Source organism: Anguilla anguilla, chromosome 12 (assembly GCF_013347855.1).
Source record: "Anguilla anguilla isolate fAngAng1 chromosome 12, fAngAng1.pri, whole genome shotgun sequence".
Taxonomy (NCBI): domain Eukaryota; kingdom Metazoa; phylum Chordata; class Actinopteri; order Anguilliformes; family Anguillidae; genus Anguilla; species Anguilla anguilla.
In genome coordinates, this window is record NC_049212.1 from 14,596,488 (window position 1) to 14,622,239 (window position 25,752).

General features: G+C 42.8%; 2 protein-coding genes across 3 annotated transcripts; one reads left to right on the plus strand and one right to left on the minus strand.

Moving 5' to 3' along the window:
- Positions 1 to 269: 269 nt before the first annotated feature.
- laynb (layilin b) lies at positions 270 to 19,366 on the minus strand. Of its 2 annotated transcripts, none has more exons than XM_035383685.1 (7): positions 18,795 to 19,366; positions 6,826 to 7,123; positions 6,527 to 6,684; positions 4,088 to 4,132; positions 2,309 to 2,392; positions 1,739 to 1,841; positions 270 to 1,445 (listed from the first exon to the last, which is right to left on the minus strand). In XM_035383685.1, exons 1-7 carry the CDS (start codon positions 18,811 to 18,813, stop codon positions 1,124 to 1,126), a joined length of 1,029 nt encoding a protein of 342 aa, XP_035239576.1. In that variant the 5' UTR covers positions 18,814 to 19,366; the 3' UTR covers positions 270 to 1,123. The 2 variants fall into 2 exon arrangements, with proteins under 2 accessions (XP_035239576.1, XP_035239575.1); XM_035383684.1 differs by lacking the exon at positions 18,795 to 19,366 and adding an exon at positions 8,199 to 8,670.
- Positions 19,367 to 19,529: 163 nt separating this feature from the next.
- On the plus strand, positions 19,530 to 22,180 carry btg4 (B-cell translocation gene 4). The gene is made up of 4 exons (XM_035384498.1): positions 19,530 to 19,929; positions 20,776 to 20,913; positions 21,061 to 21,331; positions 21,759 to 22,180. Exons 1-4 carry the CDS (start codon positions 19,757 to 19,759, stop codon positions 21,960 to 21,962), a joined length of 786 nt encoding a protein of 261 aa, XP_035240389.1. The 5' UTR covers positions 19,530 to 19,756; the 3' UTR covers positions 21,963 to 22,180.
- The last annotated feature ends 3,572 nt before the right edge of the window (positions 22,181 to 25,752 follow it).

Below are 25,752 nucleotides of genomic sequence, written 5' to 3' on the forward strand. Positions count from 1 at the left end.
ACTGAAAAAGATGGGATGAGGTTTCAGCCAATGGGAGCAGTAATAACTCGAGAGAAACAGCTAAGGACTACTGGATATCACATCTTTTGAATTTCAGTTGGCCATTCATTTACCACTGTGTAAGCAGACTGTGCACCACTGACTGCAGCCATTTAACTTTCCTACTACAAGGTAAACTATATTTATTGTCAATAATATACAGTATATTGTTTATGCCAGACCATTGCCATACCTTACATTTCTGCCAGCTGAAAAATGCACTGAATACATACATTGTTTATCAGGTTTATTTACAGCATGTTTCATAATAGCAAACACATTCCAGTCTCAGTCTTAGGAGGCCTCTGAGTATGGCTGTTCCTGAACAGGCCTGTTGGGCTCCCTTTATGAGAGACAAAGACCAAACCACCTGGGCCGCAGTCTCGCTGCAGCTGCGCAGACGCAATGAAACGCGCCACCGAAGGTCCGTGCAAAATCCCGGAAACGCAAAGCCCCAAAAACTGCCCCCTTTCCGCCCGAACCGGGGCTCATCCTGAGAGGAAGCGCACTTCCTTTACTGAAAAGTCTGGCTTTGTCCTTCCTGTCGTCTCAGCTGCGGTCACTGCTGTTATTGTTTCAGGAACAGGAAGAAGAGTCTCACGTGGACGTGGAAAAATAGAAAGAGACAGCGATGCACTTCAGCAGCGGGGGGTTTGAATGAACAGCTGTGCCTTTGGAATGTCCTCCGCGGCATGTCTCTGTTAACCCTGATGAGCCAGAACAACGGCCCCATTTTTATCTTCCAGGGTTAACAAGGGTCCGGAGAGGGGGGTTTGGAAGGAGGGCTTTAGCATTATACACGTTGCAGATTCACTTTTCAGGGAGAAGAAAATTCATTTTAGAGCATTCACTCAGACTTTCACATTCCTAGATCTTTGTTTTTTGTTTCAGGAATCCACAGGCGGGGAGACCGGTTGGCTCCACTGCAGTCTACCCAAGACCAGCGGGTACCTGGACACAGGGGAGACCTGGCAGGACCCCTCTCACCTGCTCAGCAGGCGGGGATGGGGTGCTCAGAGCAAAGTGAGAGCAGTAGTAGAGAGAAGGGGGGACGAAGAAAAGGGGTGGAGAATTCTGCGGGGGCTCAGTAGCCATAAATCTCGTTCTCCACCCACCCCGCCTCGCGGTAGGGCCTGCCCCGCCCCTGGCAGGGCTCGTAGATGTCGTTGGTGACGAAGCCGCTCTCGGAGCGCTGGCTCACGGGGTTGTCGTAGTCGTGGGAGAGCGCGTCGGGGGAGGGGCGGCGGAACGAAGTGCTCCTGGCGTCGGGGCGCGTGCCGGCCAGGTCTGTGTGGTGCTGCCGGCCGATCACCTGGTACACGTCCTGGCTGGGGGGGCTGCTGCACCCCCCCTCCGGCACACAGAACCGTGTGTCCTTAGGGCAGGCGCTCGCTTGCTCCTTTCTCCTGCAAACACACACACACACACACAGGGGCGTGCACACACACACACACGAGCGCACGCACACACACACACACGAGCGTGCACACACACACACACACGAGCGCACGCACACACACACACACACACGAGCGCACACACACACACACACACACACACGAGCGCACGCACACACACACACACACACACACACAGGCGTGAGTGAACACATGCACACACACGCACACACGTGCGTGAACACACACATACACACAAACACGCAGCCTCAGTACTGTCACCTGTAGATCAGGGTGTTTACCTTCGAGCGATGAGTTTAAAGCAGAGCACCGCTGAGGTCACCAACAGCAACACCGCAAGGGGAATTGTAGGAAGAACTATGTAGGTGATGTTCAGGGCGTTATCTGAAATGCATACGTACACACACACACACAGACAGACACACACACACATTATATGAAACACACACAGACACAGAAGTGTTCTCTGAAGCGCACACACACGCACGCGTTATATGAAACACACAGACACAGAGGAGACTAGAAGCTGTAGAACTCCTCGGACTCCCGACGGATGAAGCGATGGCAGGAATGGGGGATCTACTCCTATGTGCTCCTGCTCAGGCTTGTGCAGAGTAAGTAATGTATTCCACCCTTTCACATCTCCACTTCAGCAAGATTTCACAGAAAACCAATCATATTAAATAAAGCAAACCATCCATGAGGGAGAAAATGCCCTTCATTTGGTTACTGAGCTGTAATGGTAAAATCGTTTGCAATGTCATCAACCTTGGTAGTGTTTGCCTTTGTCTAGGTGACCTTCACTCTTCTTCTGATTTTTAAATCAAAGATAAGGAGAGACTTCATCTCACTTGCGGATTCAGACACCACTACTTTCTTCTCGTCCTCCAGTGTGTCCGGCGGAAAGTTTGGCCTCAAAGATATATTCGGAGCATCTAGAAAGAAAAATGATATTATTCCTTTCATTTTACGCTTCACGGTTAAGGTCAATTCAATTTCACTTCAGCTCATTCAGGAAATTAATTGAAATTAAAAACCTTATTGAACCTTATGGGCATGTTTAAATCCATGGACACAACTACTTCAGTTCTCAGGTTGAACATTTTATTCACATAGAGTGACCTGGTGACATTGAGAGAGATTCGGAGATCGGAAAGTGAGGCTTCATGAAACCAAAACTGGGTGGAGCCAATATATGCACTCAGTACCTCACTGATTTGAATCAATTCCTGCATTTAGCTGTGAGGAGCAAATACATTTTGATTGGCTTATACAAGTCAGGGACTGAAAGCTCATTCTAGCCCCATGCATTATGGGGGTTCACGAAAGCTGTCAGTCACTCCCTGAGAATTCAGTTTATTTGCCTAGTGCATAGTGAAGCGGGTGCATGTGAGTGAATGGAGTGATTTAACTGAGCTAAAGGGAGGCGACCCTGTGGACGCAAAAGAGCCTAATTTAAAGACGCAGTGGAACAATCTATAGTTCCCTGTAATTCACAGGAAAGTGCATCTAAACTCCAGGGTTGGAGGGGGAGATAAGAAAGCCCATACCGACAGGCTCATACTGATACAGCTCATACTGTTACAGGGCCAGGAAAGTAAGCAGCCTATTTGTGAGTGATTTCCTGCCCTCCCCTAGAAACTTTTATTTGGACTTAGCTTAGCCTTTTGGTGTGAAGGCTCTCCAAAGTAAAAACAAAGAAGGAAAAAGATGACGAAGGCCTACACTCTTACATAACTGTCTCCAGTCTTTTCTCCTATGATTTCCTACCATTCACCATTACAGTTAAAACAGCCATGTCAGTGCACTGCTCCCTCTGTGCCTGCAGTGTGAGCATGAGGGACTTTGCTCTAAAGGGACATTAAAACTGAAAAGAGATTGAGTAAACATAACATAGCAAAACATAACATAGCATAATGACGAGAACAGGCCATTCAGCCCAACAATGCTCGCCATTTCTGGGTCAATTCTCAAACTCGATTAGGTGGGCAGATGACACATTCCACACACATTACTGACAACACGCGTCTCATTCACACAGAGGCCCTCAGAGACCGGAAAGATCTGTTTATTTTGATTACACCCTCTAGGCCACTAGGGGGCCTAATTCATGTCTATGAACTGGGGTAATTGAACCCATCTGGATTTCAGATTACAGAGATTCATATGAACAGGAGAGTGACAAAATACAAAACTTACAATCAACTGAAAATTTACCTAAAACTATTTGAATAAATAAATATAGACAATCAATCATCACTTAATTATTTTACAGTCCCCGCTTCTTCCTTTCTTTCTTTTATTTATAAAGTAAATGGTAATGGTAAATGGAGTGCTTAAAGAGGCAGGTGTTGGAAACTAGCCTTGGCTAAAAATGTTATAATGCAATGCATCTGCGAACTCAATTTCTGAGTGAATCAATATTAATTTGTCACTATGAATTGAACAAATCAATTGATCAATAGGATCACAGACTACTGAACTTTGTATGAATGAGTAATAAAAATAGCACTGATCTCATCAGTTACTATACACTAAACATATAAGTATAATGTACACCTGCCGTTAGGTTGTTTTAGGAAATTAACTTGCCAAAGTTCTACTTAACGTTGTCAGAGGTGTGCACTTACCTGTGTGTGTCCCATTGGCTGCTGTGGTGGAAACAGGGAGCTTTTCTGAAATGAGAATACAATATACTGCATTAACTTGTGCTGTACATATCAGTGCTTAATGTGGGGTGAAAATGTCTATTGACTTGATGAAACTACTGCATAGGGATTAGGGATGTATCCAAATCCGAATACTGTATTCGGGAAAGCACAAATAATGCGATGGAAACGGATATTTCTTATACCCGAAGTTGCTCGTTATTATTTGGATTCGGGGGAAAAAAAAGTCAGTTCCATGTCGAGTTCTCATAGCCTCTGTCTAACGTTACACGGGCAGAGAGAGAGAGTATCTAGAACTCCGGCACATAGCAGTTGCCTCGTGACGGCGAACCTATCATAAAGCTAGCTGGCATTAAAAACCCGTTTCAGAGGGTCTTAGAAAGACGTTATGTCTACACTGCGCGACCACACCATTTAAAAAGCAAGACAGTGCTAGGGAGACGAATTTGATTGACATATGGTTTCATGCAGTTTTATTAAATAATGTAATGACAAAAAATGTATGGTATACATGGTATAAACTAATTGTATGGTATAAAACGAGAATTGTATGGTATAAAACAATTTTTCTTGATAGAATCATTGTTTTCATAGAATTAATGACCAGAGGTTTTAGCTTAACTACGGTGCAAAAAGAACTACCAACCAGAGTTCTGCTTGACAACAGTGAAACAATATGCCCAAATGCCCGCAGAAGAATATTTCACTTTCAGCTGATTAAATCGATAAAAATCAATAAATATAAAAGTAGAACCATATAGTCATTGTTGGTAACCCGTTGTATAAGTGGAATAAACCCCTCCAGGCTGTCCTGTTATTGGGAAGATAATGTAGCCCACTTCGGGGCTGGTTAAGCGACCCTCAGCTTTGCCTCGGCCGCATCACCACCCCCGTCGTACATGAAAGGAATAAACTTACAGGGCGACATAGCTCAGGAGGTAAGAGCAGTTGTCTGGCAGTCAGAGGGTTGCCGGTTTGATCCCCCGCCCTGGGCGTGTTGAAGTGTACCTGAGCAAGACACCTAACCCCTAATTGCTCACAACAAGCTGATTGGTACCTTGCATGGCAGCCTTTCACCGTTGGCGTGTGAGTGTGTGTGTGAATGAGAGGCATCAATTGTAAAGCTCTTTGGATAAAAGCGCTATATTAATGCAGTCCATTTACCATTAAACCACAATGGGCTGTCCCATTATTATTGGAAAACCCTCTGAAATGGGTTTTGAATGCCAGCTAGCTTTATGATAGTGTGACGTCCAGAGGCTGTTCCAGCAGGCTGCGCCGGCATCTCCCAGAATGCACGGCGCGCTGACTTTTGTAAATAGTTCGTGTGGGACTGTAAATTGTAAATACGTGTAAAAAGTGAATTTATCGTGTGTAAATATGTGTTTTTGTGCTAGCTGAATTGTGTTGGTTGCTTTTAGTTTAGTTTTATATGTGTTACCCTGAGCGAACCAGCGGTGCTGTACAGGGGGGCTTCTCTGCTGTTCGCTATGGCGAAGTGTGAATCTGATGATTGTTTTACTTCTGGTTTTGTTTCTCAATGAAGTTTCATTGAGTTTTGAACAGACTCTGAACAGCTTGCTGATGGAGCTTTGTCTCGCTACAATAGTTTCGGCTTCACTTGTTATCTAGCCTATATTAAAATTTGTGGTTTTAGGTCAGAATGGTTTTACAGCACGCGTATTGTCCCAGCTAACTAGCTAGCTGACTATTGAATTGTCTTCAAAACAACGGATAAAAATGCGTCCCGTAGCCATGAGTTCAATGCGCAACGCCTATTCTATTGTCCAAATAAGGGACGATTCCGATTTGCAGGATGGTTGGCACCCAATTTTCATCTTCTTAAAGCAATCCATACATACAGTACAGGGCAGTTTAGTCCTGATACAAAAGAGAACCCTGCAAAAAGGCTCATTTCAAGTCTAAAACACAAGCGGGACATTCTTCTACATGGCAGGAAGGGGTTAGACATTGCTTAGAGCCAGACAAAATAAAAAAACAGTAACTATCACCTGACCAGTCATCACCACCTTTAAGAATGAAGACAAGTTAAATCACTGATATTGCACATACTGCAGCAAGACTTATAACAAAGTTAAATTCCTTTTTCTCTTCGCACACCTCATTGGCTGAGAGGTCACGACTGGGCAGTGGAGGACTGGCTTGCCAATGTCAGCACTGGAACAGTCTGGATTTGAAATGCACCCACCACGAAGCGAGGCACTTACAGCAAGAACCAGCATTTTAAAAAGAATGCATTATTGAGGACCCAACGGTCCTCAATAATGCATTCTTGCATCATCATATGAAGGCTGTAATACTTTGCTGTGTGGATGCTGGGGAGAGTAGCATTATGGCGATGGACACACTCAATAGATTGCAGCTCAGAAATGGGCTCACCTCGTGCGTACTTGCAGATGAAGTTGTTTTTGGTGTCACAGTTGTCATCGTTCCACCGGAACATGTAGAGACCGGCCATGCCCGGGGATGCTGACGGCTGGTGGTACATCACCACACACACCTCGTACCCGCAAGACGGCTCATCCCAATGCCAGTTCCTGGGGTCCACATCCAACACATGCGCACATTGCAGTGAACGTGACCATCACATGACACACACAGCACAGAGCAGAGGGCACATTTAAGACGCACTCATTCCTGCATATTATCTACATATGAACGCCAGTCGTGCGTAATACCTGAACGTGGCCTGGCTGCCGTCAAGCCAGTGATACTGTGCAGGACAGTCGTTGTTGCTTTCATGATGGCCCTGGCTCCTGCGCAGCCCGATCCAGAAGTCTCCGTCCGCAGCCCGCAGTTCCTGCACGAACCGCTCGATCAGTCGCTGCTCGTTCTCCGTCTCGATGCTCAGGAGCTCGCCGCCGTCGCTGTGGCAGACCCGCCGCGCTTCCTCGAAGTTCACCTTGTGATTACCATCCGGGAAGTATGCTATCTTGTAGCACGGCCGCTCCGTGCCGCGCAGGCAAATCTGCTGACCTTCGCGGAGGAAAGAGTCAGGAAACGGGCTGTGGATCCCAAAAACGGCGCACGCAACGCGCAACTCGTAACACTGCTGGCGCACAACTGTATGTTACTATATGAACATCTTAAGTAATAATTTGTTGACACAAGACATAATGTTGCGCAACTGAATGCATTTAAAAATATATATAGGCTACAGTTCTTCTGAAAATATATGGAAATACAACATTTTCTATGGAAGTAGATCGTATGAGATACTATGTACAGTAAAATCGTAACATTTCATAACTTTAAATTGCAGCAGGTTAAACAGACTTTATTTACAATAACCACCAATTCCACTCGTCTGATTTTACATTCACTACATAATGTACTGTAGCCTACATTTAATTAGGCGCATTTTCAGTTGTGAAGTTGTGAAGAACTGTTTCCATCTTTTTAAAATCTATAGCTACAGGCAGTGATCCTCATTCCGTGCTAGTAGTGTGCATTCAAATTATGATACAGCACCGCACTACATACCTCTAGGCGCATAGAAGTCCACTTTATGACAGCGAGGGTTGGTTGAAAAGACACGTGTTATTTACAATGTGAAAATACACCGAAAACTGCTTCTATGCAATTAAAATGAGCTAATCTAATATCGGTGAAAGGGAACCAAACTGAAATGTCCTCTCACGCAAATCCTCGCATTGACCCACTATACAATTTGATGCCTGTTCCACAATAAGCTGTGCAACAAAAGATCCGTTTCTACAAGTCAAAGGAACGAATCCACAACAGGATGTGTGCCAATAAAAGCCCACAGCTTTCTTCGTGGACCACCGACTTCTGAGAAGTGAAATGCTGTTTGGAATTTTAATATCGATCAATTTGCTATCGTTGACATAAAAGCTACATTAATTCCACACTTCCATTCCTTTCTAATATTAAAAGACGTCATAGAAAGCTAAGGCTAGCAGCAAACAAATCGACATTTCAAAAGCGTAAGTAGACAACTTTGATTTAATGGAACATATCTAATATTTAATAACACCCAATAATAATAGAGACCATGAAATATGCGTTTGTTCCTCGGTAGCCAACTTACCACTGAACAGTTTGGCTGCGAAGCCTTGGAAGCAGAAAAGAGTGAGTAGACTTCCAATCAGTTTCATAAAATCCATTTCTTCATATTTTCAACAACGAAGGGCACCGAATCGATTAGCGGTATTACAAGTAACGGGTAAAAACTTAGCACAAACAAAGCTTAAGTGTAGTTTTAATTTCTCCAAACTTCTGGTAGTAGAGTAGCCGACAGCCCCTTAGCTCTGTTGGCTGAGCGCTGCCGTGGTGGATGTGCAGTCAGAGTGGAACGAAGTCTGGGAGCAAAACAGCGCGTCAGATCAAAGCCAAACGTCATCCTTTTAGGACTTCAGGAGGGAAGTTATAGCCTACGTTAACGCGAAAATCCTGCCTCTAAGCCTGCTATCAACATCAAACGGTCATTCGATCCGACGCTAGTCGGGCCCGAGAAACTACTGGCATGGCATGCAGGTTTACAATGTGTTCACAGACTACGATTAATTTGGCCCCTCCTTCAAAAAATAATAAAATCAAATAAATAATAAGGGATACACAGGCTTACTTTCACACACACCAAAGCATTCAGAGTAAACTCAACTGTAAAATAATACATACACATTGTCTTGCACAATGAATTGAGACGCGCATCATCCAATTATTTTATCGGAATCCGTCAAAAACCAGTTGTACTAATTCAAAGCAATTTAATCAACCCCAACATCAGTACATTTTGGACTGATGCAATTTCATTGTGATGTCAATTTTTTGAGAATAATGTTTTAATAGAATTCTCAGTGAGACTCACTTTTCTTTGAGAAAGACATGAAACCCCTTTTCCTTCAATGGCTATACATGGTATCAGTAGACCTATCAATAACAGAATTGCAGTCAGCCAGAATGCTGGGTATATTGTGAGAGTACAATGACATTACTTGGTGCAACAATAAGCTTATTTGTGAAAATATGTAAAATATGCAAGTTTCTCTCGCAACACCTTGGGAACAAGATTACAAACCAACCTAGCCTAAATTAACAATATGAAGGCCTACTGCTTCCCAACATATTTAGGCATTTAAAATAGTTCAGCAGGAAACTCCAAACATAATCAGTGTATTTCTCACCATTTTTTATTTAGTCTTCAAAATTGCCTGCATTACCTTGAAACAACAGACTCTCTATGTGATGAGAAATTGTAATCTGCTCCAGCACAATAAACACTGCAAATACAAAGGATGGAACAAACAACTTTTGGGTGTCCTACCAAAACAGTTATGGATTGAAATTAGTAGTCATACATTAGTGTTACTTTGCTATTTAGTAAAATAGCAAGAAAAAAAAAGAAAAAAGAAATGATGGTGGCAGCCAGCTTCAGCTTTGACAATAGGCAGTTTATTGCTGGCTCAGGGCTGGAGGCATCAGGGATGGCCGACATCATCAGAGAGGGGAATCTCCACATTTTCCTGAAGTGCCATTTCACGTTGGACTCACAGCCTCTTAACACATGAAGAACTCTTGACTCACAGCTGAATTTTGAAACTCAAAAACACTGATAAACATGTGATGTTCTTTTAATTATATAAATTTCTGCTTGAAAATAGTCCATAAGGCCCACCGAAAGTGTATTTAAGAGGATGCCACAAATGCACGTTTTTCCCCTTTAAAACTAAATCCACTTATTCTGTGTGATGTACAACTCCTGCATGAGTACGCATCCTTTCTTCATTTCTGGTGATCAAGCGAAACAGGAGTTCCTTCACGGGCCTGGCAGTTAATTACTACCCAGGGCTCACAGTATGAGAGAGTTATGGCCAATCATTTGAAAAGAATCAATATTTCACCTTCGCGTACTACACAATCCCTACAACATGTCAATAAGGACACAGAGCAGAGGGGTTTTCAGTGCCAAGTAATAACTTAAAAAGGATACTCATAAATATCTGGGCAAACAAAGCATACGAAGACTTTCAAGCAGATTAATGGCAAATCACTCCACTGATAACTGCTACTGATTTACACACTGAGGTACAATGAATTGGTCATTTCCAGAGATATAAAGATGCTACTAACATATAGCTGAGTCAGTGTTACCAGCAAGCTGGGAAGCCAATAATGCGATTGCTTTATCTTGTATTGATAAAACAATATAAAACCATAAACCGTATTTTCGTGTGCAATACTGTTTCAGCATCACAAGATAAAGCCCTCCCATATTTATTTAGAATTAGCGATTAGCATCAGAATGAATTTCAGCTGACGGTATTTTGAATGTACGAGGTGTACAAGGCAGATATTAATTTCCCTGCTGTTTAGCACATGCCTGCGCTCCTCATAACCCAACTGGTTCTCCCAGCACGGACCTCTGGCCAAGCTGGATGCAACTCTGAATGCTGAGCCACCCCCTCATCTGTGCACTGCTTCGGAAAACAGTGTCTCTGGCAAACGAAAGTGCCGAGGACTTAGCATGCTCCAACGGAAACATTTTTAAATGAAAACCTCTGGCGGCTGCGGAGGGAGTCCAGCGTAATGTTTCCATTATTATATAAAACGACTGTTCTAACAAGCGATGACTGCTGAATATGCTATTGCTCACCAGAGAAGCACACGGAGGTACACGGAAACTGTTCTACACTCAGCTGACGCTTCAGCCTCTGATACTGTTTGGAGAAGATCGATAATCCCCACCTCTTTTTACCCTGGGTAAGAGATACTGGGGGATTAGAGGATGAGAGCAGGGTTAGAGGGGGAAACCTGTATCAATTTAGATCTGAAGACTGAGTCAATTCCTGAAATAAAAATCCAATGGAGTCACTTTCTCAGAGCTGAGAGACACCTTACAGTTAGGATTGATTTGTTTATGCCGTGCTAGTGCCCAATAATCCAATAAGGTAGCACAAACCTGGCCATAGTGACACCCAGAGAGGAACTGTGTCAGGTGGCTCGGTCATCTTTACTGCTTAACAGTGCATCTGCTACTGCGACGTCACAGGGCGCAGTCCATAATGCAGCTGACTCCAACCTATACACAAATCCCCCTGTGCAGCCAGGGGTCTGATTTCCCCGCAGGGCAGTCTCTGTACTGTGATCCCCTCTGCTTCCCCCATCTGAATCACAGAGCAGAAATACATAAGGGAGACTGTCCACTCTCCAAATAAATAAATAAATAAATAAATAAATAAATAAATGGAGACGGTCCACTCTGAGTTCACATAAATAAATAAATCAAAGAATAAAGAAGACTTCACACACCAAAAGATGCCTTAAATACGCTAGAAGCGTTCAAATTTAATAGAAGACGAAAACAAAAGTTTCAACATTAGCTTTGTTCAGTGTAAATCAGTTTAGTCTTCTACTAAATATTTATGCTTCTCAGCTGGTGGATGGAACGGTGGTAGGAGGCTGTGGCTGGCAGCATGCAGTTCAGAGGAAAAGTACTGCATGCCTCTATTCAGGCCACTTGAGTAAGTACTTGGTAGGGGGTGTCATTGCAATGGGAGGGGCCTACATTTGTGCATTCTTGATTGGATGAATGCTGGGAAACACAATGTTGAGATGAGAGGCGCAGACAAGTCCAACAGCAACAAATGGCCAAGAAGGCCTCATAGCATTATTTTAACACCAGACTCTTCAGTAATTAAACTGTCCAACGGTTAGTTAATTAGACCATGGGGATATTTGTGCACAGCAAATAGTTTTACAATGAGCGATCAATGTATAACTAAATTATCATAATGACATATTGTATTGTATTCTGCTATTGTGGTAATTGCATCCAGTTGCAAGCATTTTAAAGTGGTTTCCATTAATCATTATCTCATCAAATTGCATTAAACTGCATTCGTATAAAGAGTATCATAACAGACTTTGTTAAAGTACAATAGATCAGCTGTAGCCTACCAAATTGACCCTAATTATTGATCCACACTAAAAGTTCTCGGCATTTAGCTGAAGTGACTTCCAGAGTCCAAGGCTTACAGTCTTCACATAAAATCCATTTGTACTGCTGGGTATTTACTGCAGTGATTGAGGTTAAGTACCGTGTTCAAGGGCACGACGACGGGGCTCCACCTGGGAACGGCCTGCACAACCTCGGCCTCGTAAGCCCAGCTCCCTAACCAGCGCGCCACGCCGGCTCCTAAGCGAAGCTTCACTCATAAGTGCTTACTGATGCTCAGGTCGGTTAGAACGGGGACGTGTGCCTGCGCTGAAACTCCATCTCTGTTATTTACCTCAGACGGTTCGATATACCCGAACATTCGGCGGATTTACGCTCCTGGCATTCCCAGGAATGGGCCAAGGCTAAATAGAGAGCCGCCACGGAGCAGAATGACTCAGAAGGAAGGTTAATTAGGAAAGAGGATTCCCATAAAATGGGTCTGCTTCCCTGGAGCCCAATATACATCTGGATTTCCAGGCTGAACGCTCTTCAGAGAAATGTACCAAACCCGCAAAAAACAGTTCAAAAAGAAGAGTTTTATTTCAACAGAGCTGCCTAGGAGTTCAGCCATGACGATTCAATGAGAGATGCAGAGCAGGGTGGAGCATTATAACTATGCCATACATACTTTTTTGGATGATGACTTGAATAAAAGCAAGTGTCGTATTATGTCAATTAATCACAACGTTCTTATCTCAGAAACCATCACTAAATATTGTTTTGGTTTTAAGAGCAAGGAAAAGGATCTCAAAATGAAGGATTTTGCATCTAAAAATTAAGGACAGAGAGGAGTAATAGTTAGCAGCTAGGCTGGACTATCAATGGGACCGGTCTACAAATATATTTGCGCATTTACAATCAGAAAACAATCTGGGTGAAAAATTGTTGGAACCATATCTAATCAGGTGTCTCATTGCTTACAGCCAAAGAAAGAGGATTCTATTCAACATCTCATCTGTTACAGTGGCATCGAAGGGACCCCGGCCGGGCATCTCATTGGTCAGTCACAGACAAACAAGGGGTCTTAATCAACCGCCGAGTGTACAGTACACACACAGCAAACCTGGGTGACCCGGTCACAGCCTCCGACGGGCAACCCTCACCAGACGTTTGATTGGGTAGCTAAAAAAAATAAAGCGCTGAACCCACAGTCTGTTTTCAGTTCATTTTGAGTAAACCCAGCCAACCGAGGAAGCCAGAGTAAATTGTGGGGGTGGGGATGGGGGTGGGGGTGCAGGGAAGGGGGGGAGGGCTTGTGGGAAGAGGAGTGGTGCCAGCGGAACAGTGCTAAGCGATCCCACGTCTTCAACAGGAAGTGAGAAAGAGGAACAAGGAAACGCGCTTTGTCAACAGCATGTTTCCTGTCCATCTCCACCGCTTTATTTTTTCTTTCCAGTTACATTTCTAAAGCATTTCTACTTTGCCATTAAAAGAACAAAACTACTGGACAAGAATTATTTGGGCGTGGTATCCACAGGCCCTAAATAAAGACATACAGATTACAAATATGTCCAAATTCAATATACTATTTATTAACGGTAATACATTGTTTATAATGTACCGGTGTACATGTAGCACATTGGATTTGAAATATAACCATGAACATGAGGTTAAAGTGCAGACTGTCAGCCTTAAATTGAGGGTATTTGCATCCACATTGGGTAATCTTTTTAATACATGCTGCTTTTAAACCAGACAAAAAAACAAAGCTGAAAAAGTGCTGACTATTTCTGAAGCACTTTGTCCATGCAGCACTGGGTATGATTCTGCTGGGACTTTCCACAGCAGCCCCAGGATGTGTTTCAAGGAAGCTGTTTTTTTAATTAATACCACACAGATAAAAATTCATACCTTTTTACAAACCAAAGTCAGTTTAGTGTGCCATGATTTAAGATGTTGACTGGGGCAATAACATGGGTCCGCACTGCTTGCTCTCTCTGTCAGCTCAATGCTAGAGTGTAAAAATTCAAGTCGCTGCTCGCGCTGAAACTCATTTTCTTAATGCATTACGTGGAGCGGAGGACATCTCTGTCATCCTTCCAGCCTGTCAGACAACACCTCGAGAAAATGGCAATGCCTTACCATCATTCACTGTACTTTTTCTTACATTAAACTCCGCAGATACCACTCTGCAAATATGAGCCAAAATGCAGCCAAAAAATTGTGTATGCTGTAGCTTGAAACAGATGTTTCACTTTTGAACATTCAGTTTTGTGTCAGAAATGTGAAAAGGAAAAAAAAATTGCAAGAGGTTCAGGAGAAATCCTCAGAATCACATTTCATAATCTTTACTAATAACTTTTATATATAATGCATTAAATTTGACCTGTAATAAGAGAGAATAGCAACATTGCATTCATGCTGAAAAATATATTAGCCCCTAGTTTCAACTTTTTCCCCAATTTTTTTTTCCTAGAGTTTGAAACTGCCAATTGTGCCTCCCTCGAGTGACCACCATGTCAGCTGCTCAAAAGGAGCATTACAGCCAATGTGTGATGCACTCAACTCAGCTGTGAGCTGTAACTACTTCACACCCTGCAGTCTCCCCAGTAATATCAGAGCACTGGCACCACTGAGACTCATGAAGAACTAGCAGCCTGTAGGCACCTGGAACTACTGCAGTGGTTCTGGAGGATTTCTGGTCTCATTCAAATCCATATTTCTCCTGCTGGAGTCCATTTAATTTAGTTCTTATAAAACGGGTCTTTTTGATCCAGGATGCTGATTGGCTGAAACTGAATTGTACAAAAATTGTTAGTTTGACACGGAAACAGTTAAAAAAAAACCCTGTTGCAAATAATATTGCAAAATAAATAGTCGTAAAATGAATTGTTTATATGTTGTAACCATTTTATAAATGCAATACGGCACTCAAGGCCGAGCTGTTTCGTAAATACAGTCATGGCTACAGAAGGTTGCTGGCACTGCTTCGCATCATGCCAAACAACACCCTTGACTGTATTCAGGATACAGCATGGCCTCTTGTGCTGTATTACTGTTTTTATTTGCACTTTGTGAAGCACTTAGTGGCCCTTGTCCTTGAAAAGTGCCATATAAATAAAGTTTACTTACTTAATTGCAGCTATAGACTTCTCCTCTATGAAAATAGAGGCTACAGGCCCAGTCTGAGCTGGCAGGACGTGCCCTGACTGACTGAGCCGTTCAGCTTCCCCCCCGTACTCATCCTCAGTGAGGCAGTTTGACAGTCTCACTACAGGTCATAAGAGGAAGGACACTCATGCCCAGCAGTGAGGGGGGGGGGGGGGCATCAGAGTGAAGCCCCATCTCAGTCAGCGTGTGACACACCCTAACCCATCAGTCACCAAGCACAGGAAGCGTATATATCCGACCAGCATGAGTTTCAAAAGGAGGAACACCGGGATCGTCGCCAATACCCACCACGCTCGGTGTGGAAAGCAGGTCAAAAGATTTATGGAGCTGAAACCATCTACAGTGAGATCTAAGGGAGCCAATGCGTATGCATCAAAGTCACATGACCCTAAAGGTGGAGGAGCGCATGTGTTTTATGGGGAACAGAAAAGCTAAGGGACAAAAGCCAGGTTTCCAATTCATATTTGGAAATGGTAAGAAGACGGTTTGGACACAGATTTGAACTGATTAATTAGAGGTTTTTGCAAAATGTCGCTGTGCGTTTCAAGGATAATACGGCACAAAGTTTTAACACAATTATTTATTATTTTCTACATAGTTGGGCATTTCAAATTGGGAGACAAGGGGAAAAGTACCCCCCCTCCAAAAAAACAAAACAAAAAAAAAAACAATTACTGTACTTTTATATTCTGTTGCCCAGTTAAAATAATATAAAATCTATCACCTAGGTGTACGTCTTCCCACTAAATTTGAGTTGTTAGCTTAAAGTGACAAGCTTCACCTGGCACTAGTACTTAAAGCTAGCTGGTCAGTACTAAGTAGGGCTTTGATACTGTTCACTGCGTAGCATTCTCTCAGTACCTTTCAACCATTTACAAATATCTGAGGAAAAGAAAGGAGGTTGGATAGGTGGCTGTGTAATGGAATGGAGTTTTAATGGAATTTCAGAAGACATCTGGCCTGCACAGATCCTGCAGAAACACAAAAGTATTTGACTGATTCAGACCGTTCGGAAGCGTTTCCTGTCTGTCTGTTCAGACACGCTTGACCCATCAGTTGATTTACTGGACGTTAAGTCTGAAGTGAACATGTGGCTCATTACTAGGGAGGCAAAATGGGTCACTCAGGCAGGTATTCAGCTTGTGAAAGGACACAGTTCATAGCATACAAGAAGAGTCCTCAGGTTCTCTATACCTCTATATCCCCCTCTCCTGTCATTGAAAATATTAAAATATTTCTGTATGCATATACCCACCTACAAGTAGAAGTACGCAAGTTCAAATACAAGATCTGAACTTGCATTAGGTTCAGTAAATATCATTTTTAACAAATTGGGGCATTCATACATCAACATTTGTATTACTGCAAATATCCAAGCAGCAGACATTTAAAATTAAGGATGTACTCAATATCTTGTAGCCATGAAAAAACTACTATCTTGATAAGCAGGAGGCATTCAAACTTGATGTAGTGGGCTCTGACCAACCAGGTCAATCGCAAAAGCAAAAACCAACTGAGTCATTGCGTAACTTAAATGGCATTATCTCAGTATCTATCTAGTAGCTGGTAGTGCAGTATCCTCTCAAGACCCGACTATTCATCTTTGTACCTTGTTGGGGACTACTGATTGTATTCATCTCAAGAACCACATATTATACTACGCTGAAACCTACACTACAAGGAACATGCAATACAAATAAAATAATTTAGAAAATACTTTCACAAACATGTTTATCATCAAACACTTGAATTATGTCAATTTTTTTTTTTGCTGGGTCTCAGGAGGGTATAATGGTTTAATAACAGTGCTTGTAACTTAAAGCCAGCAAGTTGTAGGTTCAGTAAATGTCTGGCAATATAAAACTATTTTATGGTCAAATATAAGCTCATGTCATTAAGGATAAGGTAGTGTAAACGTAAATGTAGGGTCCTCTTCCTCCAATTATAATGTTGTGTGGTGACCAAGAGCTTTACAGTGTTGTCTTTACTTTATCACTCAGATTCCTACTCCATATCTTCCAGTGAAACCTGACAAAAGTGGTGTCATCAGTCAATGAACAGGTAGGCTAGCTCAGCCTCCCGGTGGAGACGGACAGAACTGTCATTGTGATGATGCTGTAAAATGCAATGGGGGTTTCTCCCTCAGCAGACAGCGAGTGTCAGTGTGGGTCTGGGAGAAAACATGGCACAGGAGAAAGCCAAGTCTTGACACTCATCTCTTAGGAAACAACACAGGCAGCCTATAGCTGATTCAGGTGCACTGACAGATTGTGAAGAAATTTCTGCCAGAATATAGGCAGCGGATCCAGACTCTCTGTTTCCTATACTGTTTTTTATTGTTCACCTGTCATCCATCAAGGTGGTGACCCCACACTAGCCAGATCTGCAGATTCTTTGGGTCTAATTCGAATTAACTGAGAATAGTAAATCAAAATGTTTATGTGAGCTGCCTTCCCTTGTGCCTCTTCCAGATAAATCACTAGTCCTGAAAGCTGATTTGCCACATAGACTGGAATCAACTCCTGAACATGCCAGTTTCGAATGTGGCCAGGAGTGAAGCACTTGGCAGACCGAAGCAAAATTGGTCATCATGACCAAGTGAAGGAGGGTTTCATTTGGCAGGGCAATCGCTTACTGCTCCGGTTCATTTAGTCGGCTGCCTACACCGGCTCCACACTAACTTCACTCTTCTAATGACTGAGGCCCAGCCAGTGGACTGCAGAAGAGAAGTGACAGTTTGTAACATGCACCTCTGAAAAGAATGTGCACTGGTCCTGTGCCCTCCTGAACTGATGGAGGAGGGTGCCACTGTGAAACAGACCTACAGTACAAACACTGCTGGGCATGCCGTAAACTTCACTGAGTAAATAAAGTGGGGCATAAAAAAAGGAAAAATTCACTTTTGCTTCCCTTGACTTTTGGATAATGAACTGGAAACGTGCTCTTATGCTAACGGTTTACTTCAAGAGGAAAACTACAGTCAGCTTGCTTTTTTCACCTCTCCGGATGGCTCAGAAATTAAAGGGTTGTTTGCTGATTACCAAGATCCTACATGCGAAGGAGGAGGGACTGGCTTCTGACTGTGTCCATGATTAACAGCCAGCACACAATGGGTGAATTATCCGAGCTGACCGTGTCTGCCTACAGTTGCTGGAAACTACATACAGCCTGTCGATCTATCTCCAGTTCAACAGGGCTTCAGTTTAAGACCTCAGATTAAGTCTTTTAGACCAAAATGTTTGCACAATTTAACATCACCTTCAATATTATATTTACCATGCCTTCTCTGTATTATAATCTCCCAGTCCATTGGCTATATAAAACTACTGCTAGGTATTACACAATCCAGCCTCATCCACTTAAAGTATGTCCATGCTTTGACTGAGGCAAGCAGTTCTTGGACAGCTTTAAGGAACAGCACAACAGCACCATTTCCCTTTCTAGTTAATTTCAGACATGTGTGTATAATGCACTCCAAGCAAAACACTCAAATAAATGACAGTCTGGTTTCAATTTTATTAGAACTGGTATGAACATATTCTCAGCAGAGTCCCATTTCAGACTGTATTCACTCACCAGATGTTAACCCCTCCATTGGATGTTGTCCGATGAAAACACAGACAACTTGTGTTGTGCCGTAGAACAGCAGGATTTAATGTGTAGATCGTTTGTCCTGGAGGCTGGCGCGAGGCCAGGAGTTAGAAATGTACCCCCTCTTGGAATGCAACGCTGTAACATAGTCCTTTATTACAGCCACGAGCCCCGCCATATTAAGCGATAGGGAGGGGTGGGACCGTGGGAGAGGGGATGTTTCATTCCGTTAATAGGCACGGCCACGTCACGCAAACGTTGAAATTAAATTCAGTAAATGTCTTGCACGCGATTTTACTTAATAACACATTTTTAATGTCAACTGTTTATAAGTAGAGTTCTGCAGAACTGCATCACTTTTGTTACGCACATTTATAGTAACAATTTGTGAAGATACGCCAGAGACCATATACAGTAGGCTACTGGTGTAGCCTACCGGTTTCCATTACATTATTGTTTTAAACATTGCAATTTATGTTGAAGGCTCATTATTACTGACATGAAACAATCCACGAAAAAGAAACACATACCACTATGAGCACGCACTTTGATTATCTCCACGCTTTTGGTTGTTTTAGCGAGCTAAACTATGCGATGTTAGTATTTATAGCCCAATGGTTAAGATACGCTGTTCTAAGCGTAGGCCTACGCCTAATTACGGAAATCACCTGATCTCGTAATCATGACCATCACCTGGTAGTATTTAAATATGGCCAAGTACTAACCTACAACAATGCGACATTGGTGCAGGAAAAAGTTGTCTGACTCCGCTGTTTAAAACTACAACACTACCAAACATATTTATTTTGCTCTGTGGCTATAGGGAAATTCACTTGATCTTACTTTTGCGGGTCTACACTATATAAATGTCTATATATTTTTAATCGGACGTTTTTAGAAATATCACAATTGTGCGACTTTACGGTTCCACGTTGTACTGGAGAAAAATGAAGGAAGAAATTGCGGCCACTGTTTTCTTTGTCACGAGACTAGCGAAGAAACACGGAAAATTGGACAGAAGCAGCAGAGAAAAGTTTGCAGTGGAGCTCACTTCAGTTCTCTTTGAACATTACAAAACTCACTGGTATCCGGACAATCCTTCCAAAGGCCAGGCCTTCCGGTGAGTGATGAACCAGGACCGTTCCCAGTCCTGAAGCTATTGGTACTCATGGGGCTTCTCATGGAATTGGCACGTATCTTGCATAGTGACGGCGCATAACGTTCAGACAATGCGGCCATATTTTATCTGTTCATTCTACAATGTAATGCAAATTAATCTGTGGACTATGGTGGTCAGACTCCTTTCATAATCTAAAGCCAAACCGATGTCATTTGTCTGCCAACCAAACAAGCCAGAACCAGGATGTTACACAGCCGTCATAAGGACCACTGCAGTCAATGCTCCGTTTGGGGAAAAAACAAAAAAAAAGTAGAACGAGACCAGACGGCCATCTGGCTGCATCCTTAACTAGTCACAAAGGAAACGCAAATATTTCTACTTGTACATAAAGTGCTGAGGAAGAACATTCATTTCCTGTAATCTGTTCCTTCAAGACTCTAGATCGGTCCATTGTGTCAATTCAAAAAAGGCAATTTGGCAGATTTAAAAAAATATGTATGATGGACCCCTAACGAGCATCCTTGATTGTACAGTGACATTTCTCTGCACAGTACAATCACACAGCATTTTTGTGTAGGCCATTTTCTCATTTCCCTGAAATGTAGTGGTATTTAATTCAATTATAAAGTGGATAAATGTAGGGTTGCTTTCCTTTCAGCATTTGACACTGAATAAAATTATCAACTCAACTTTGAAAGTTCATTCTAATCATTAGCTAAAGACCATGAGAACATTAGTGGTGATCAGGGGAAAAGTGAATGCCTTGTGTCCAAAGTGAGCTGACTCATTATCATGCCAGAGGTACAAACCTGAATGACACAATTTCCTCTTCTGGTTTTGGAGCAGGTGTCTGCGTATGAACAAGGCCCAGGTGAAAGACCCAATCCTGGAGAGAGCCTGCAGGCGCAGTGAGATCGATCACGAGGACTTGGGGCTGCCGAAGGAGATCACGATCTGGGTGGATCCAGGTGAAGTGTCTTGCAGGTGACTGAACTGTTACACCTTTTTTGGCCAGTAGAGGGCACAGACACCAAGTTCTACAAAAGAGTTGTATATCTGTTACAAAGTACAGTATGCATATTGATGTTCTTTCATGGTTTACTACCGGAGGTAATGCTTTTTTTTGGAAAGGTACGGAGAGAAGACGACCCCGTTTTGCGTGGCTCAGCTGGAGGGCCGGGGGGAGCGGAGCGAGTTCTCCCGCAGGATCGACAGCGCCGTGGAGAGGGCCTCCTCCGACTACCATTCGGGGACGTCCTCTGACGAGGAGGCGGGCAACTGCAACAGCAGCATGAGCAGCAGCGTCAGCAGCAGCCTCAGCAGCAGCATTAGCAGCTGCAGCAGCTCGGTGGCTGAGCTCAAGACCATCCCCACCGTCAGCAACCCCAACAGCGTTTACCAGGTGAGTCGCCTGCCAGGTGTGTTCCAGAGCAGGCTTTCGTAGGACGACGTCCTGCTGTCTTGGCGTGGGCCCAGGTTTGATATCGAACGATCGGTGGTGGTCTCAGACCATGGTGAGGCCCTATTTGTTTCTAAAACTGGATCTGTGTCTGATTACACCCTGAGCTGACCAGAGGAGAATGGGTTTCCCCCTTGAGCCTAGTTTCTTCCCATCTGCCACAGGAAGTTTTTTCTTGCCACTGTTGCTTTAGGCTTGCTCCTGTTGGGGGTCTAGGCCAGGGTTGTCTGTGAAGCACATTGTAACATACACTGTATAAAAACAATCAAATTCTATTCTCCACAAAATGCCTCAGCCCTGTGTCTGGGAGTGGCTTCAGGCCGGTCTTGCAGTTGATTGACTGGTCTCCCCCTCTCTCCTTACCTTCCAGGCGAGTGAGTTTGCTCCCTCCTCTCTGCCGCCCTGGGGCCAGTTTCAGAAGAGGAAGGCCTACCCTGGAGATGGCTACCAGCAGCACCAGTCCTCGGCGGGATACTACCCACAGCACAAGTCTTTTAAGAACTACCGTCCTTCCTCCTTTTTTTCGGGCCCGCGTGTGGACCGGTACCACTGGGTCAGCAAGGGCCGCTCTTAAGCGCGGCCTCTGTGTGTCTCCTGGCCCGTCCGGCTCCGCTCCTTTTTGTTTTGAATAGCTTTAAATATGAAATTATTTATGTGACCATGTGACAAAAGCCTTGTGTTTGTTTTTAAATATTTCTAGAATTTTATTAAATTGTGTTTTATGTTGTCTTTTAAATCTAAACGTGAAACCCTGAAAAGATTGATCTGAAAAATAAAATATTACGTTTTAAACTTTTGGTTTTGTTTTTTTTTTTTTCCTCCCTGCTGTAGGAGTCAATCTCCAAATATACCCGAGTTTCTAGTTTTCTAGATGTCCTAGTACTTGATGCAAGTCTTCTACCATACCTTGGTTCTCTCACGGAAACCTACTGAGGGAATATTCATGCTTTTAATATTCTCGTTTCGATTGCAATTGATTTTCCTACTTTAGTTTCTCTGCGATATCAAGACTCCAGTTGGTTCACAATGCTGCCGCTTGACTTCTGACTAGAAGCTCTCACAGGTCTCATCTCCCTAGTATTAGCTTCCTTGCACTGGCTGCCTGTTGGATTTCTAATAGATTTAAAAATTATTTCCTATAATGCACTGCATGATCTGGCTCCGCCCCGTATTTCAGTATTACTAGCACTGCACATCCCTGCTAGGTCACTTAAATCCTCCGGCAAAGGTCTGTTGGTTGTTCCCCACTCCAGACGTTCTATAAAGGCTGATCTTGCATTCTCTATCCTAGCACCCACCCTTTGGAACAACATTGTCAACTACCTGATCTGAAGAGTGTATTGCATATATTGCAAAACCTTTTGAAAACGGTTTAAATTTACTTATATGGTTTTCGGTTTACTTTTCTTCTGTTTTTTATTATTGTTCATTTCTCACTTGTTCTTTATTTTTGTCTATATGAAGCACTTTGTAATTGCTATAGAAAGATTTATAATTGCCTAAAGAACTTCCGTTTTCAAACTCCGGTACATTTATAAAATGAGCATTTTAGGTAAAATCATTTTCAGGTTTTCTCTGTTGACCAGCAGGGGGAAGCATTTACTCAGACCTCCTGACCAGAGCAATGGAATAAAGTTGCTTACTCGTTTAAAAACTGCAGCACTTAAACTGAACATGATGGAAGAATGCATCACTAACCTCCTAAGGCCTGGAAGTTATATATAGGGGACATGAGTCTCTGGTCTTAATCCCAAGAGCCATGTGTTCTGCTGTGCTGAAACCAGAGGCTGTTCTGGAGATGGGGGGTTTAGGCAGAAAATCCCATGGGGCCTTTCTGACTGATTTGCTCATGTTACCCGAAACTCCTAAAACCCGGCCTCAGGGGGCCGCCCAACGTTCGGCACCCCCGGCAGTTGCCTTGCTTTTTCATAAGATTCGCCTCTCATCGAAACCTACACTTCATGAGACTTGCAGTGAAATATTTCCAACAACATTTTTATTATTGAAAATACTTCACTGCAACATATGTGTCATCCAGTGCATTTGAATTATGTCGAAAATGGTAAAACTTAAACTTTAAAGAACTTTGTCAGGTCTTAGGAGGCTGGGGGGGTGAAATGCAGTGTTGAAACAGGTGATGAGTTTGGGCTCCTGGAACTGGTAATGTAAAAAATCTGAGAAGAATAAGATGTTAGACATGAACCTATAAAATATGTTGTCCTTGAAAAGAAAAGCCTTAAGCCTCTTGGGGTAGGGTGGATAAAGTCATTCAGTGCTTCCCAAACTCAGTCCGAAAGGAAGGGAGAAGGGATGCGACTGACAAGAAGGAGTATTCAGATGGGGGCTATATATAGGCTATCTACTGCAAGCGTAGATTTCACTTAGACTGTTCAGAGATTTAAAATCGTAGGCCTATTGGTCATACTTCCTTTGAAATTAGGCCCCCTGAACATGCTAATCCCTTACCTCGTGCACTTGTAAGCATACATTAGTTCATTACACTTCTGAACGGTGCATTAAGTCATTTAATGTCCTGATTCATGAATGTAGATTCCCGTCATACTTGGTCGCAACCGAAATAGCCTATAACGAAATGGCAAAACTGTCCAGCGTTAATAAACATCGGATACCTGCAGGGGAGACTCGTTCACTTTGGGAGAGCCGCACGTGCAGTCTGCATATATTAGGCTACCTGCTGACGCATTTTAGAAAATATTCAGTTTTGAGAGGGTATTCTTTGTCATAATCTTAGGTGATCTTCAGGGCAAATACGTCTCGAAATGCTACTTAAAGGGCGAGGTTCAGTCGTTCACAATGGCTGTTGATATCTGACGCAATCTCGAGAAAGTGACACTATATATTAAAAAAGAGAAATTAGCTGGTCACAGTGTGACTGAGAGGATGTATTCCTGTCCTCTAGGTAAGGAGTTGCATGAATCACAGCGTGGCGGTGCACAGTGGGGTATTTCTTTACCAAAGCGACAATTCTCAGCCTATCTCCTTTCCGAAACAAATCGGCGTCTTAAACGAGCGTGATTGCCGTTGGTTATTGCTAGGGCTGCGATCGATTTACAGAGCTCATTGTTGCGACCGCATGAATACATCGCTGTTCCACGAAAGATGCTGAAGTGAAGCCCGATTGCAGAGTGGTCGTTGCAGCAGCTTGTCGTCCTACATACTTTTACAGAATTTACTTAATTTGTTGTTGTTGAGAAAACCGCCAAACTACATAGTTTAGTTGTTTTATGTAATGCGTTAGGTTTGTATCCTGGCTCGGCATATTTAAGTGGGGATGTAATAGGCCTGCATCCGCCCTTGGGGTGAAAAGAAGGCGTGGCCCTTTTAATTCCGCGTTAAACTTATCTTGTGAACATTATATGTTAAGATATAATGTTAAAAAATGGTTTTATAATTCTATGTGAATGTAGTCTGAATTTTGACTAAAGAATAATATTGACATTCGCCTACACATAGGCCTACACCTGAATATCAGTGCATTTGATAGCCCATTATTGAATTGTAAATATTGTATGACACTTTCATTAAAACACAGAATCTGATCAGTACATTTCCTGAGGTTTCGTTTCTTTTTAACGGACAAAGCCATCCTTATGTAACCCAACCCAAAAAGTGTGCCGTGTCCAGTTACAGTCAACAGCAGCGTTCAGAGCTCCTTTTGCCTTTCCCTCTCTTTATTAATATTCTTTTGGTCAAAACACAATGAACTAAGCACATACTTTTTATGTGGTGTATAACAACTTAAAATTCAGAAAAATATATCTCTTTGTGAATGTAAAGAAAGTTCTAAATATGTTTGACGTTCATTTGCTTGATCAACAAACGTGACAACTTTTCAGAATGATCAGTGGCCATTGGCAGGAAATAACTGAATTGGATAAAATCAAAGGAAACTGTACACAACAACATTCTGCTTTGCAAGAAAAGCGAGCGAGGCAGCAGTGTAGTGTAATGAGTAAGGATCTGGTCTCGTACAGTAACCTGAAGGTCACAGGTTCGGTAGGGCACTGTCATTGTGTCCTTCAGCAAGGTACTTAACCTGCATTCTGTATATATCCAGCAGCTGTATAAATTGATATAATGTAAATGCTATGTAAAAGTTGTGTAAGTCGCTTTGGATGAGAGCGTCTGCTAAATGCCTCTAATATAATGTAATGTTATATAAAATGTGGTTTGAATGATTGTGGGCTATATTTAAGTGTTCCTGGATCTGTTTTTTTAAAAGCTGCGTTTTCATTTGGGAATTTGGCCAAATGTAATATAGAAACAAGGCTCCTTTTAATGCGTGTACTGCCTGTTTTATAATTGAAGTCATCCATGCCTTGTAGCACTGAATAATGAGTTTT

Excerpts from the sequence above, each read along its gene's own strand:
- laynb (XM_035383684.1), bottom strand. The coding sequence starts at position 8,274 with ATGGATTTTATGAAACTGATTGGAAGTCTACTCACTCTTTTCTGCTTC. Across the intron at positions 7,124-8,198 it reads CGCAGCCAAACTGTTCAGTG|GTCAGCAGATTTGCCTGCGC; the intron begins GTAAGTTGGCTA and ends TCCTCCGCGAAG. Across the intron at positions 4,133-6,526 it reads CATCTGCAAGTACGCACGAG|AAAAGCTCCCTGTTTCCACC; the intron begins GTGAGCCCATTT and ends TTCTCATTTCAG.
- btg4 (XM_035384498.1), top strand. The coding sequence starts at position 19,757 with ATGAAGGAAGAAATTGCGGCCACTGTTTTCTTTGTCACGAGACTAGCG. Across the intron at positions 19,930-20,775 it reads TCCAAAGGCCAGGCCTTCCG|GTGTCTGCGTATGAACAAGG; the intron begins GTGAGTGATGAA and ends GTTTTGGAGCAG. Across the intron at positions 20,914-21,060 it reads CCAGGTGAAGTGTCTTGCAG|GTACGGAGAGAAGACGACCC; the intron begins GTGACTGAACTG and ends TTTTTTGGAAAG.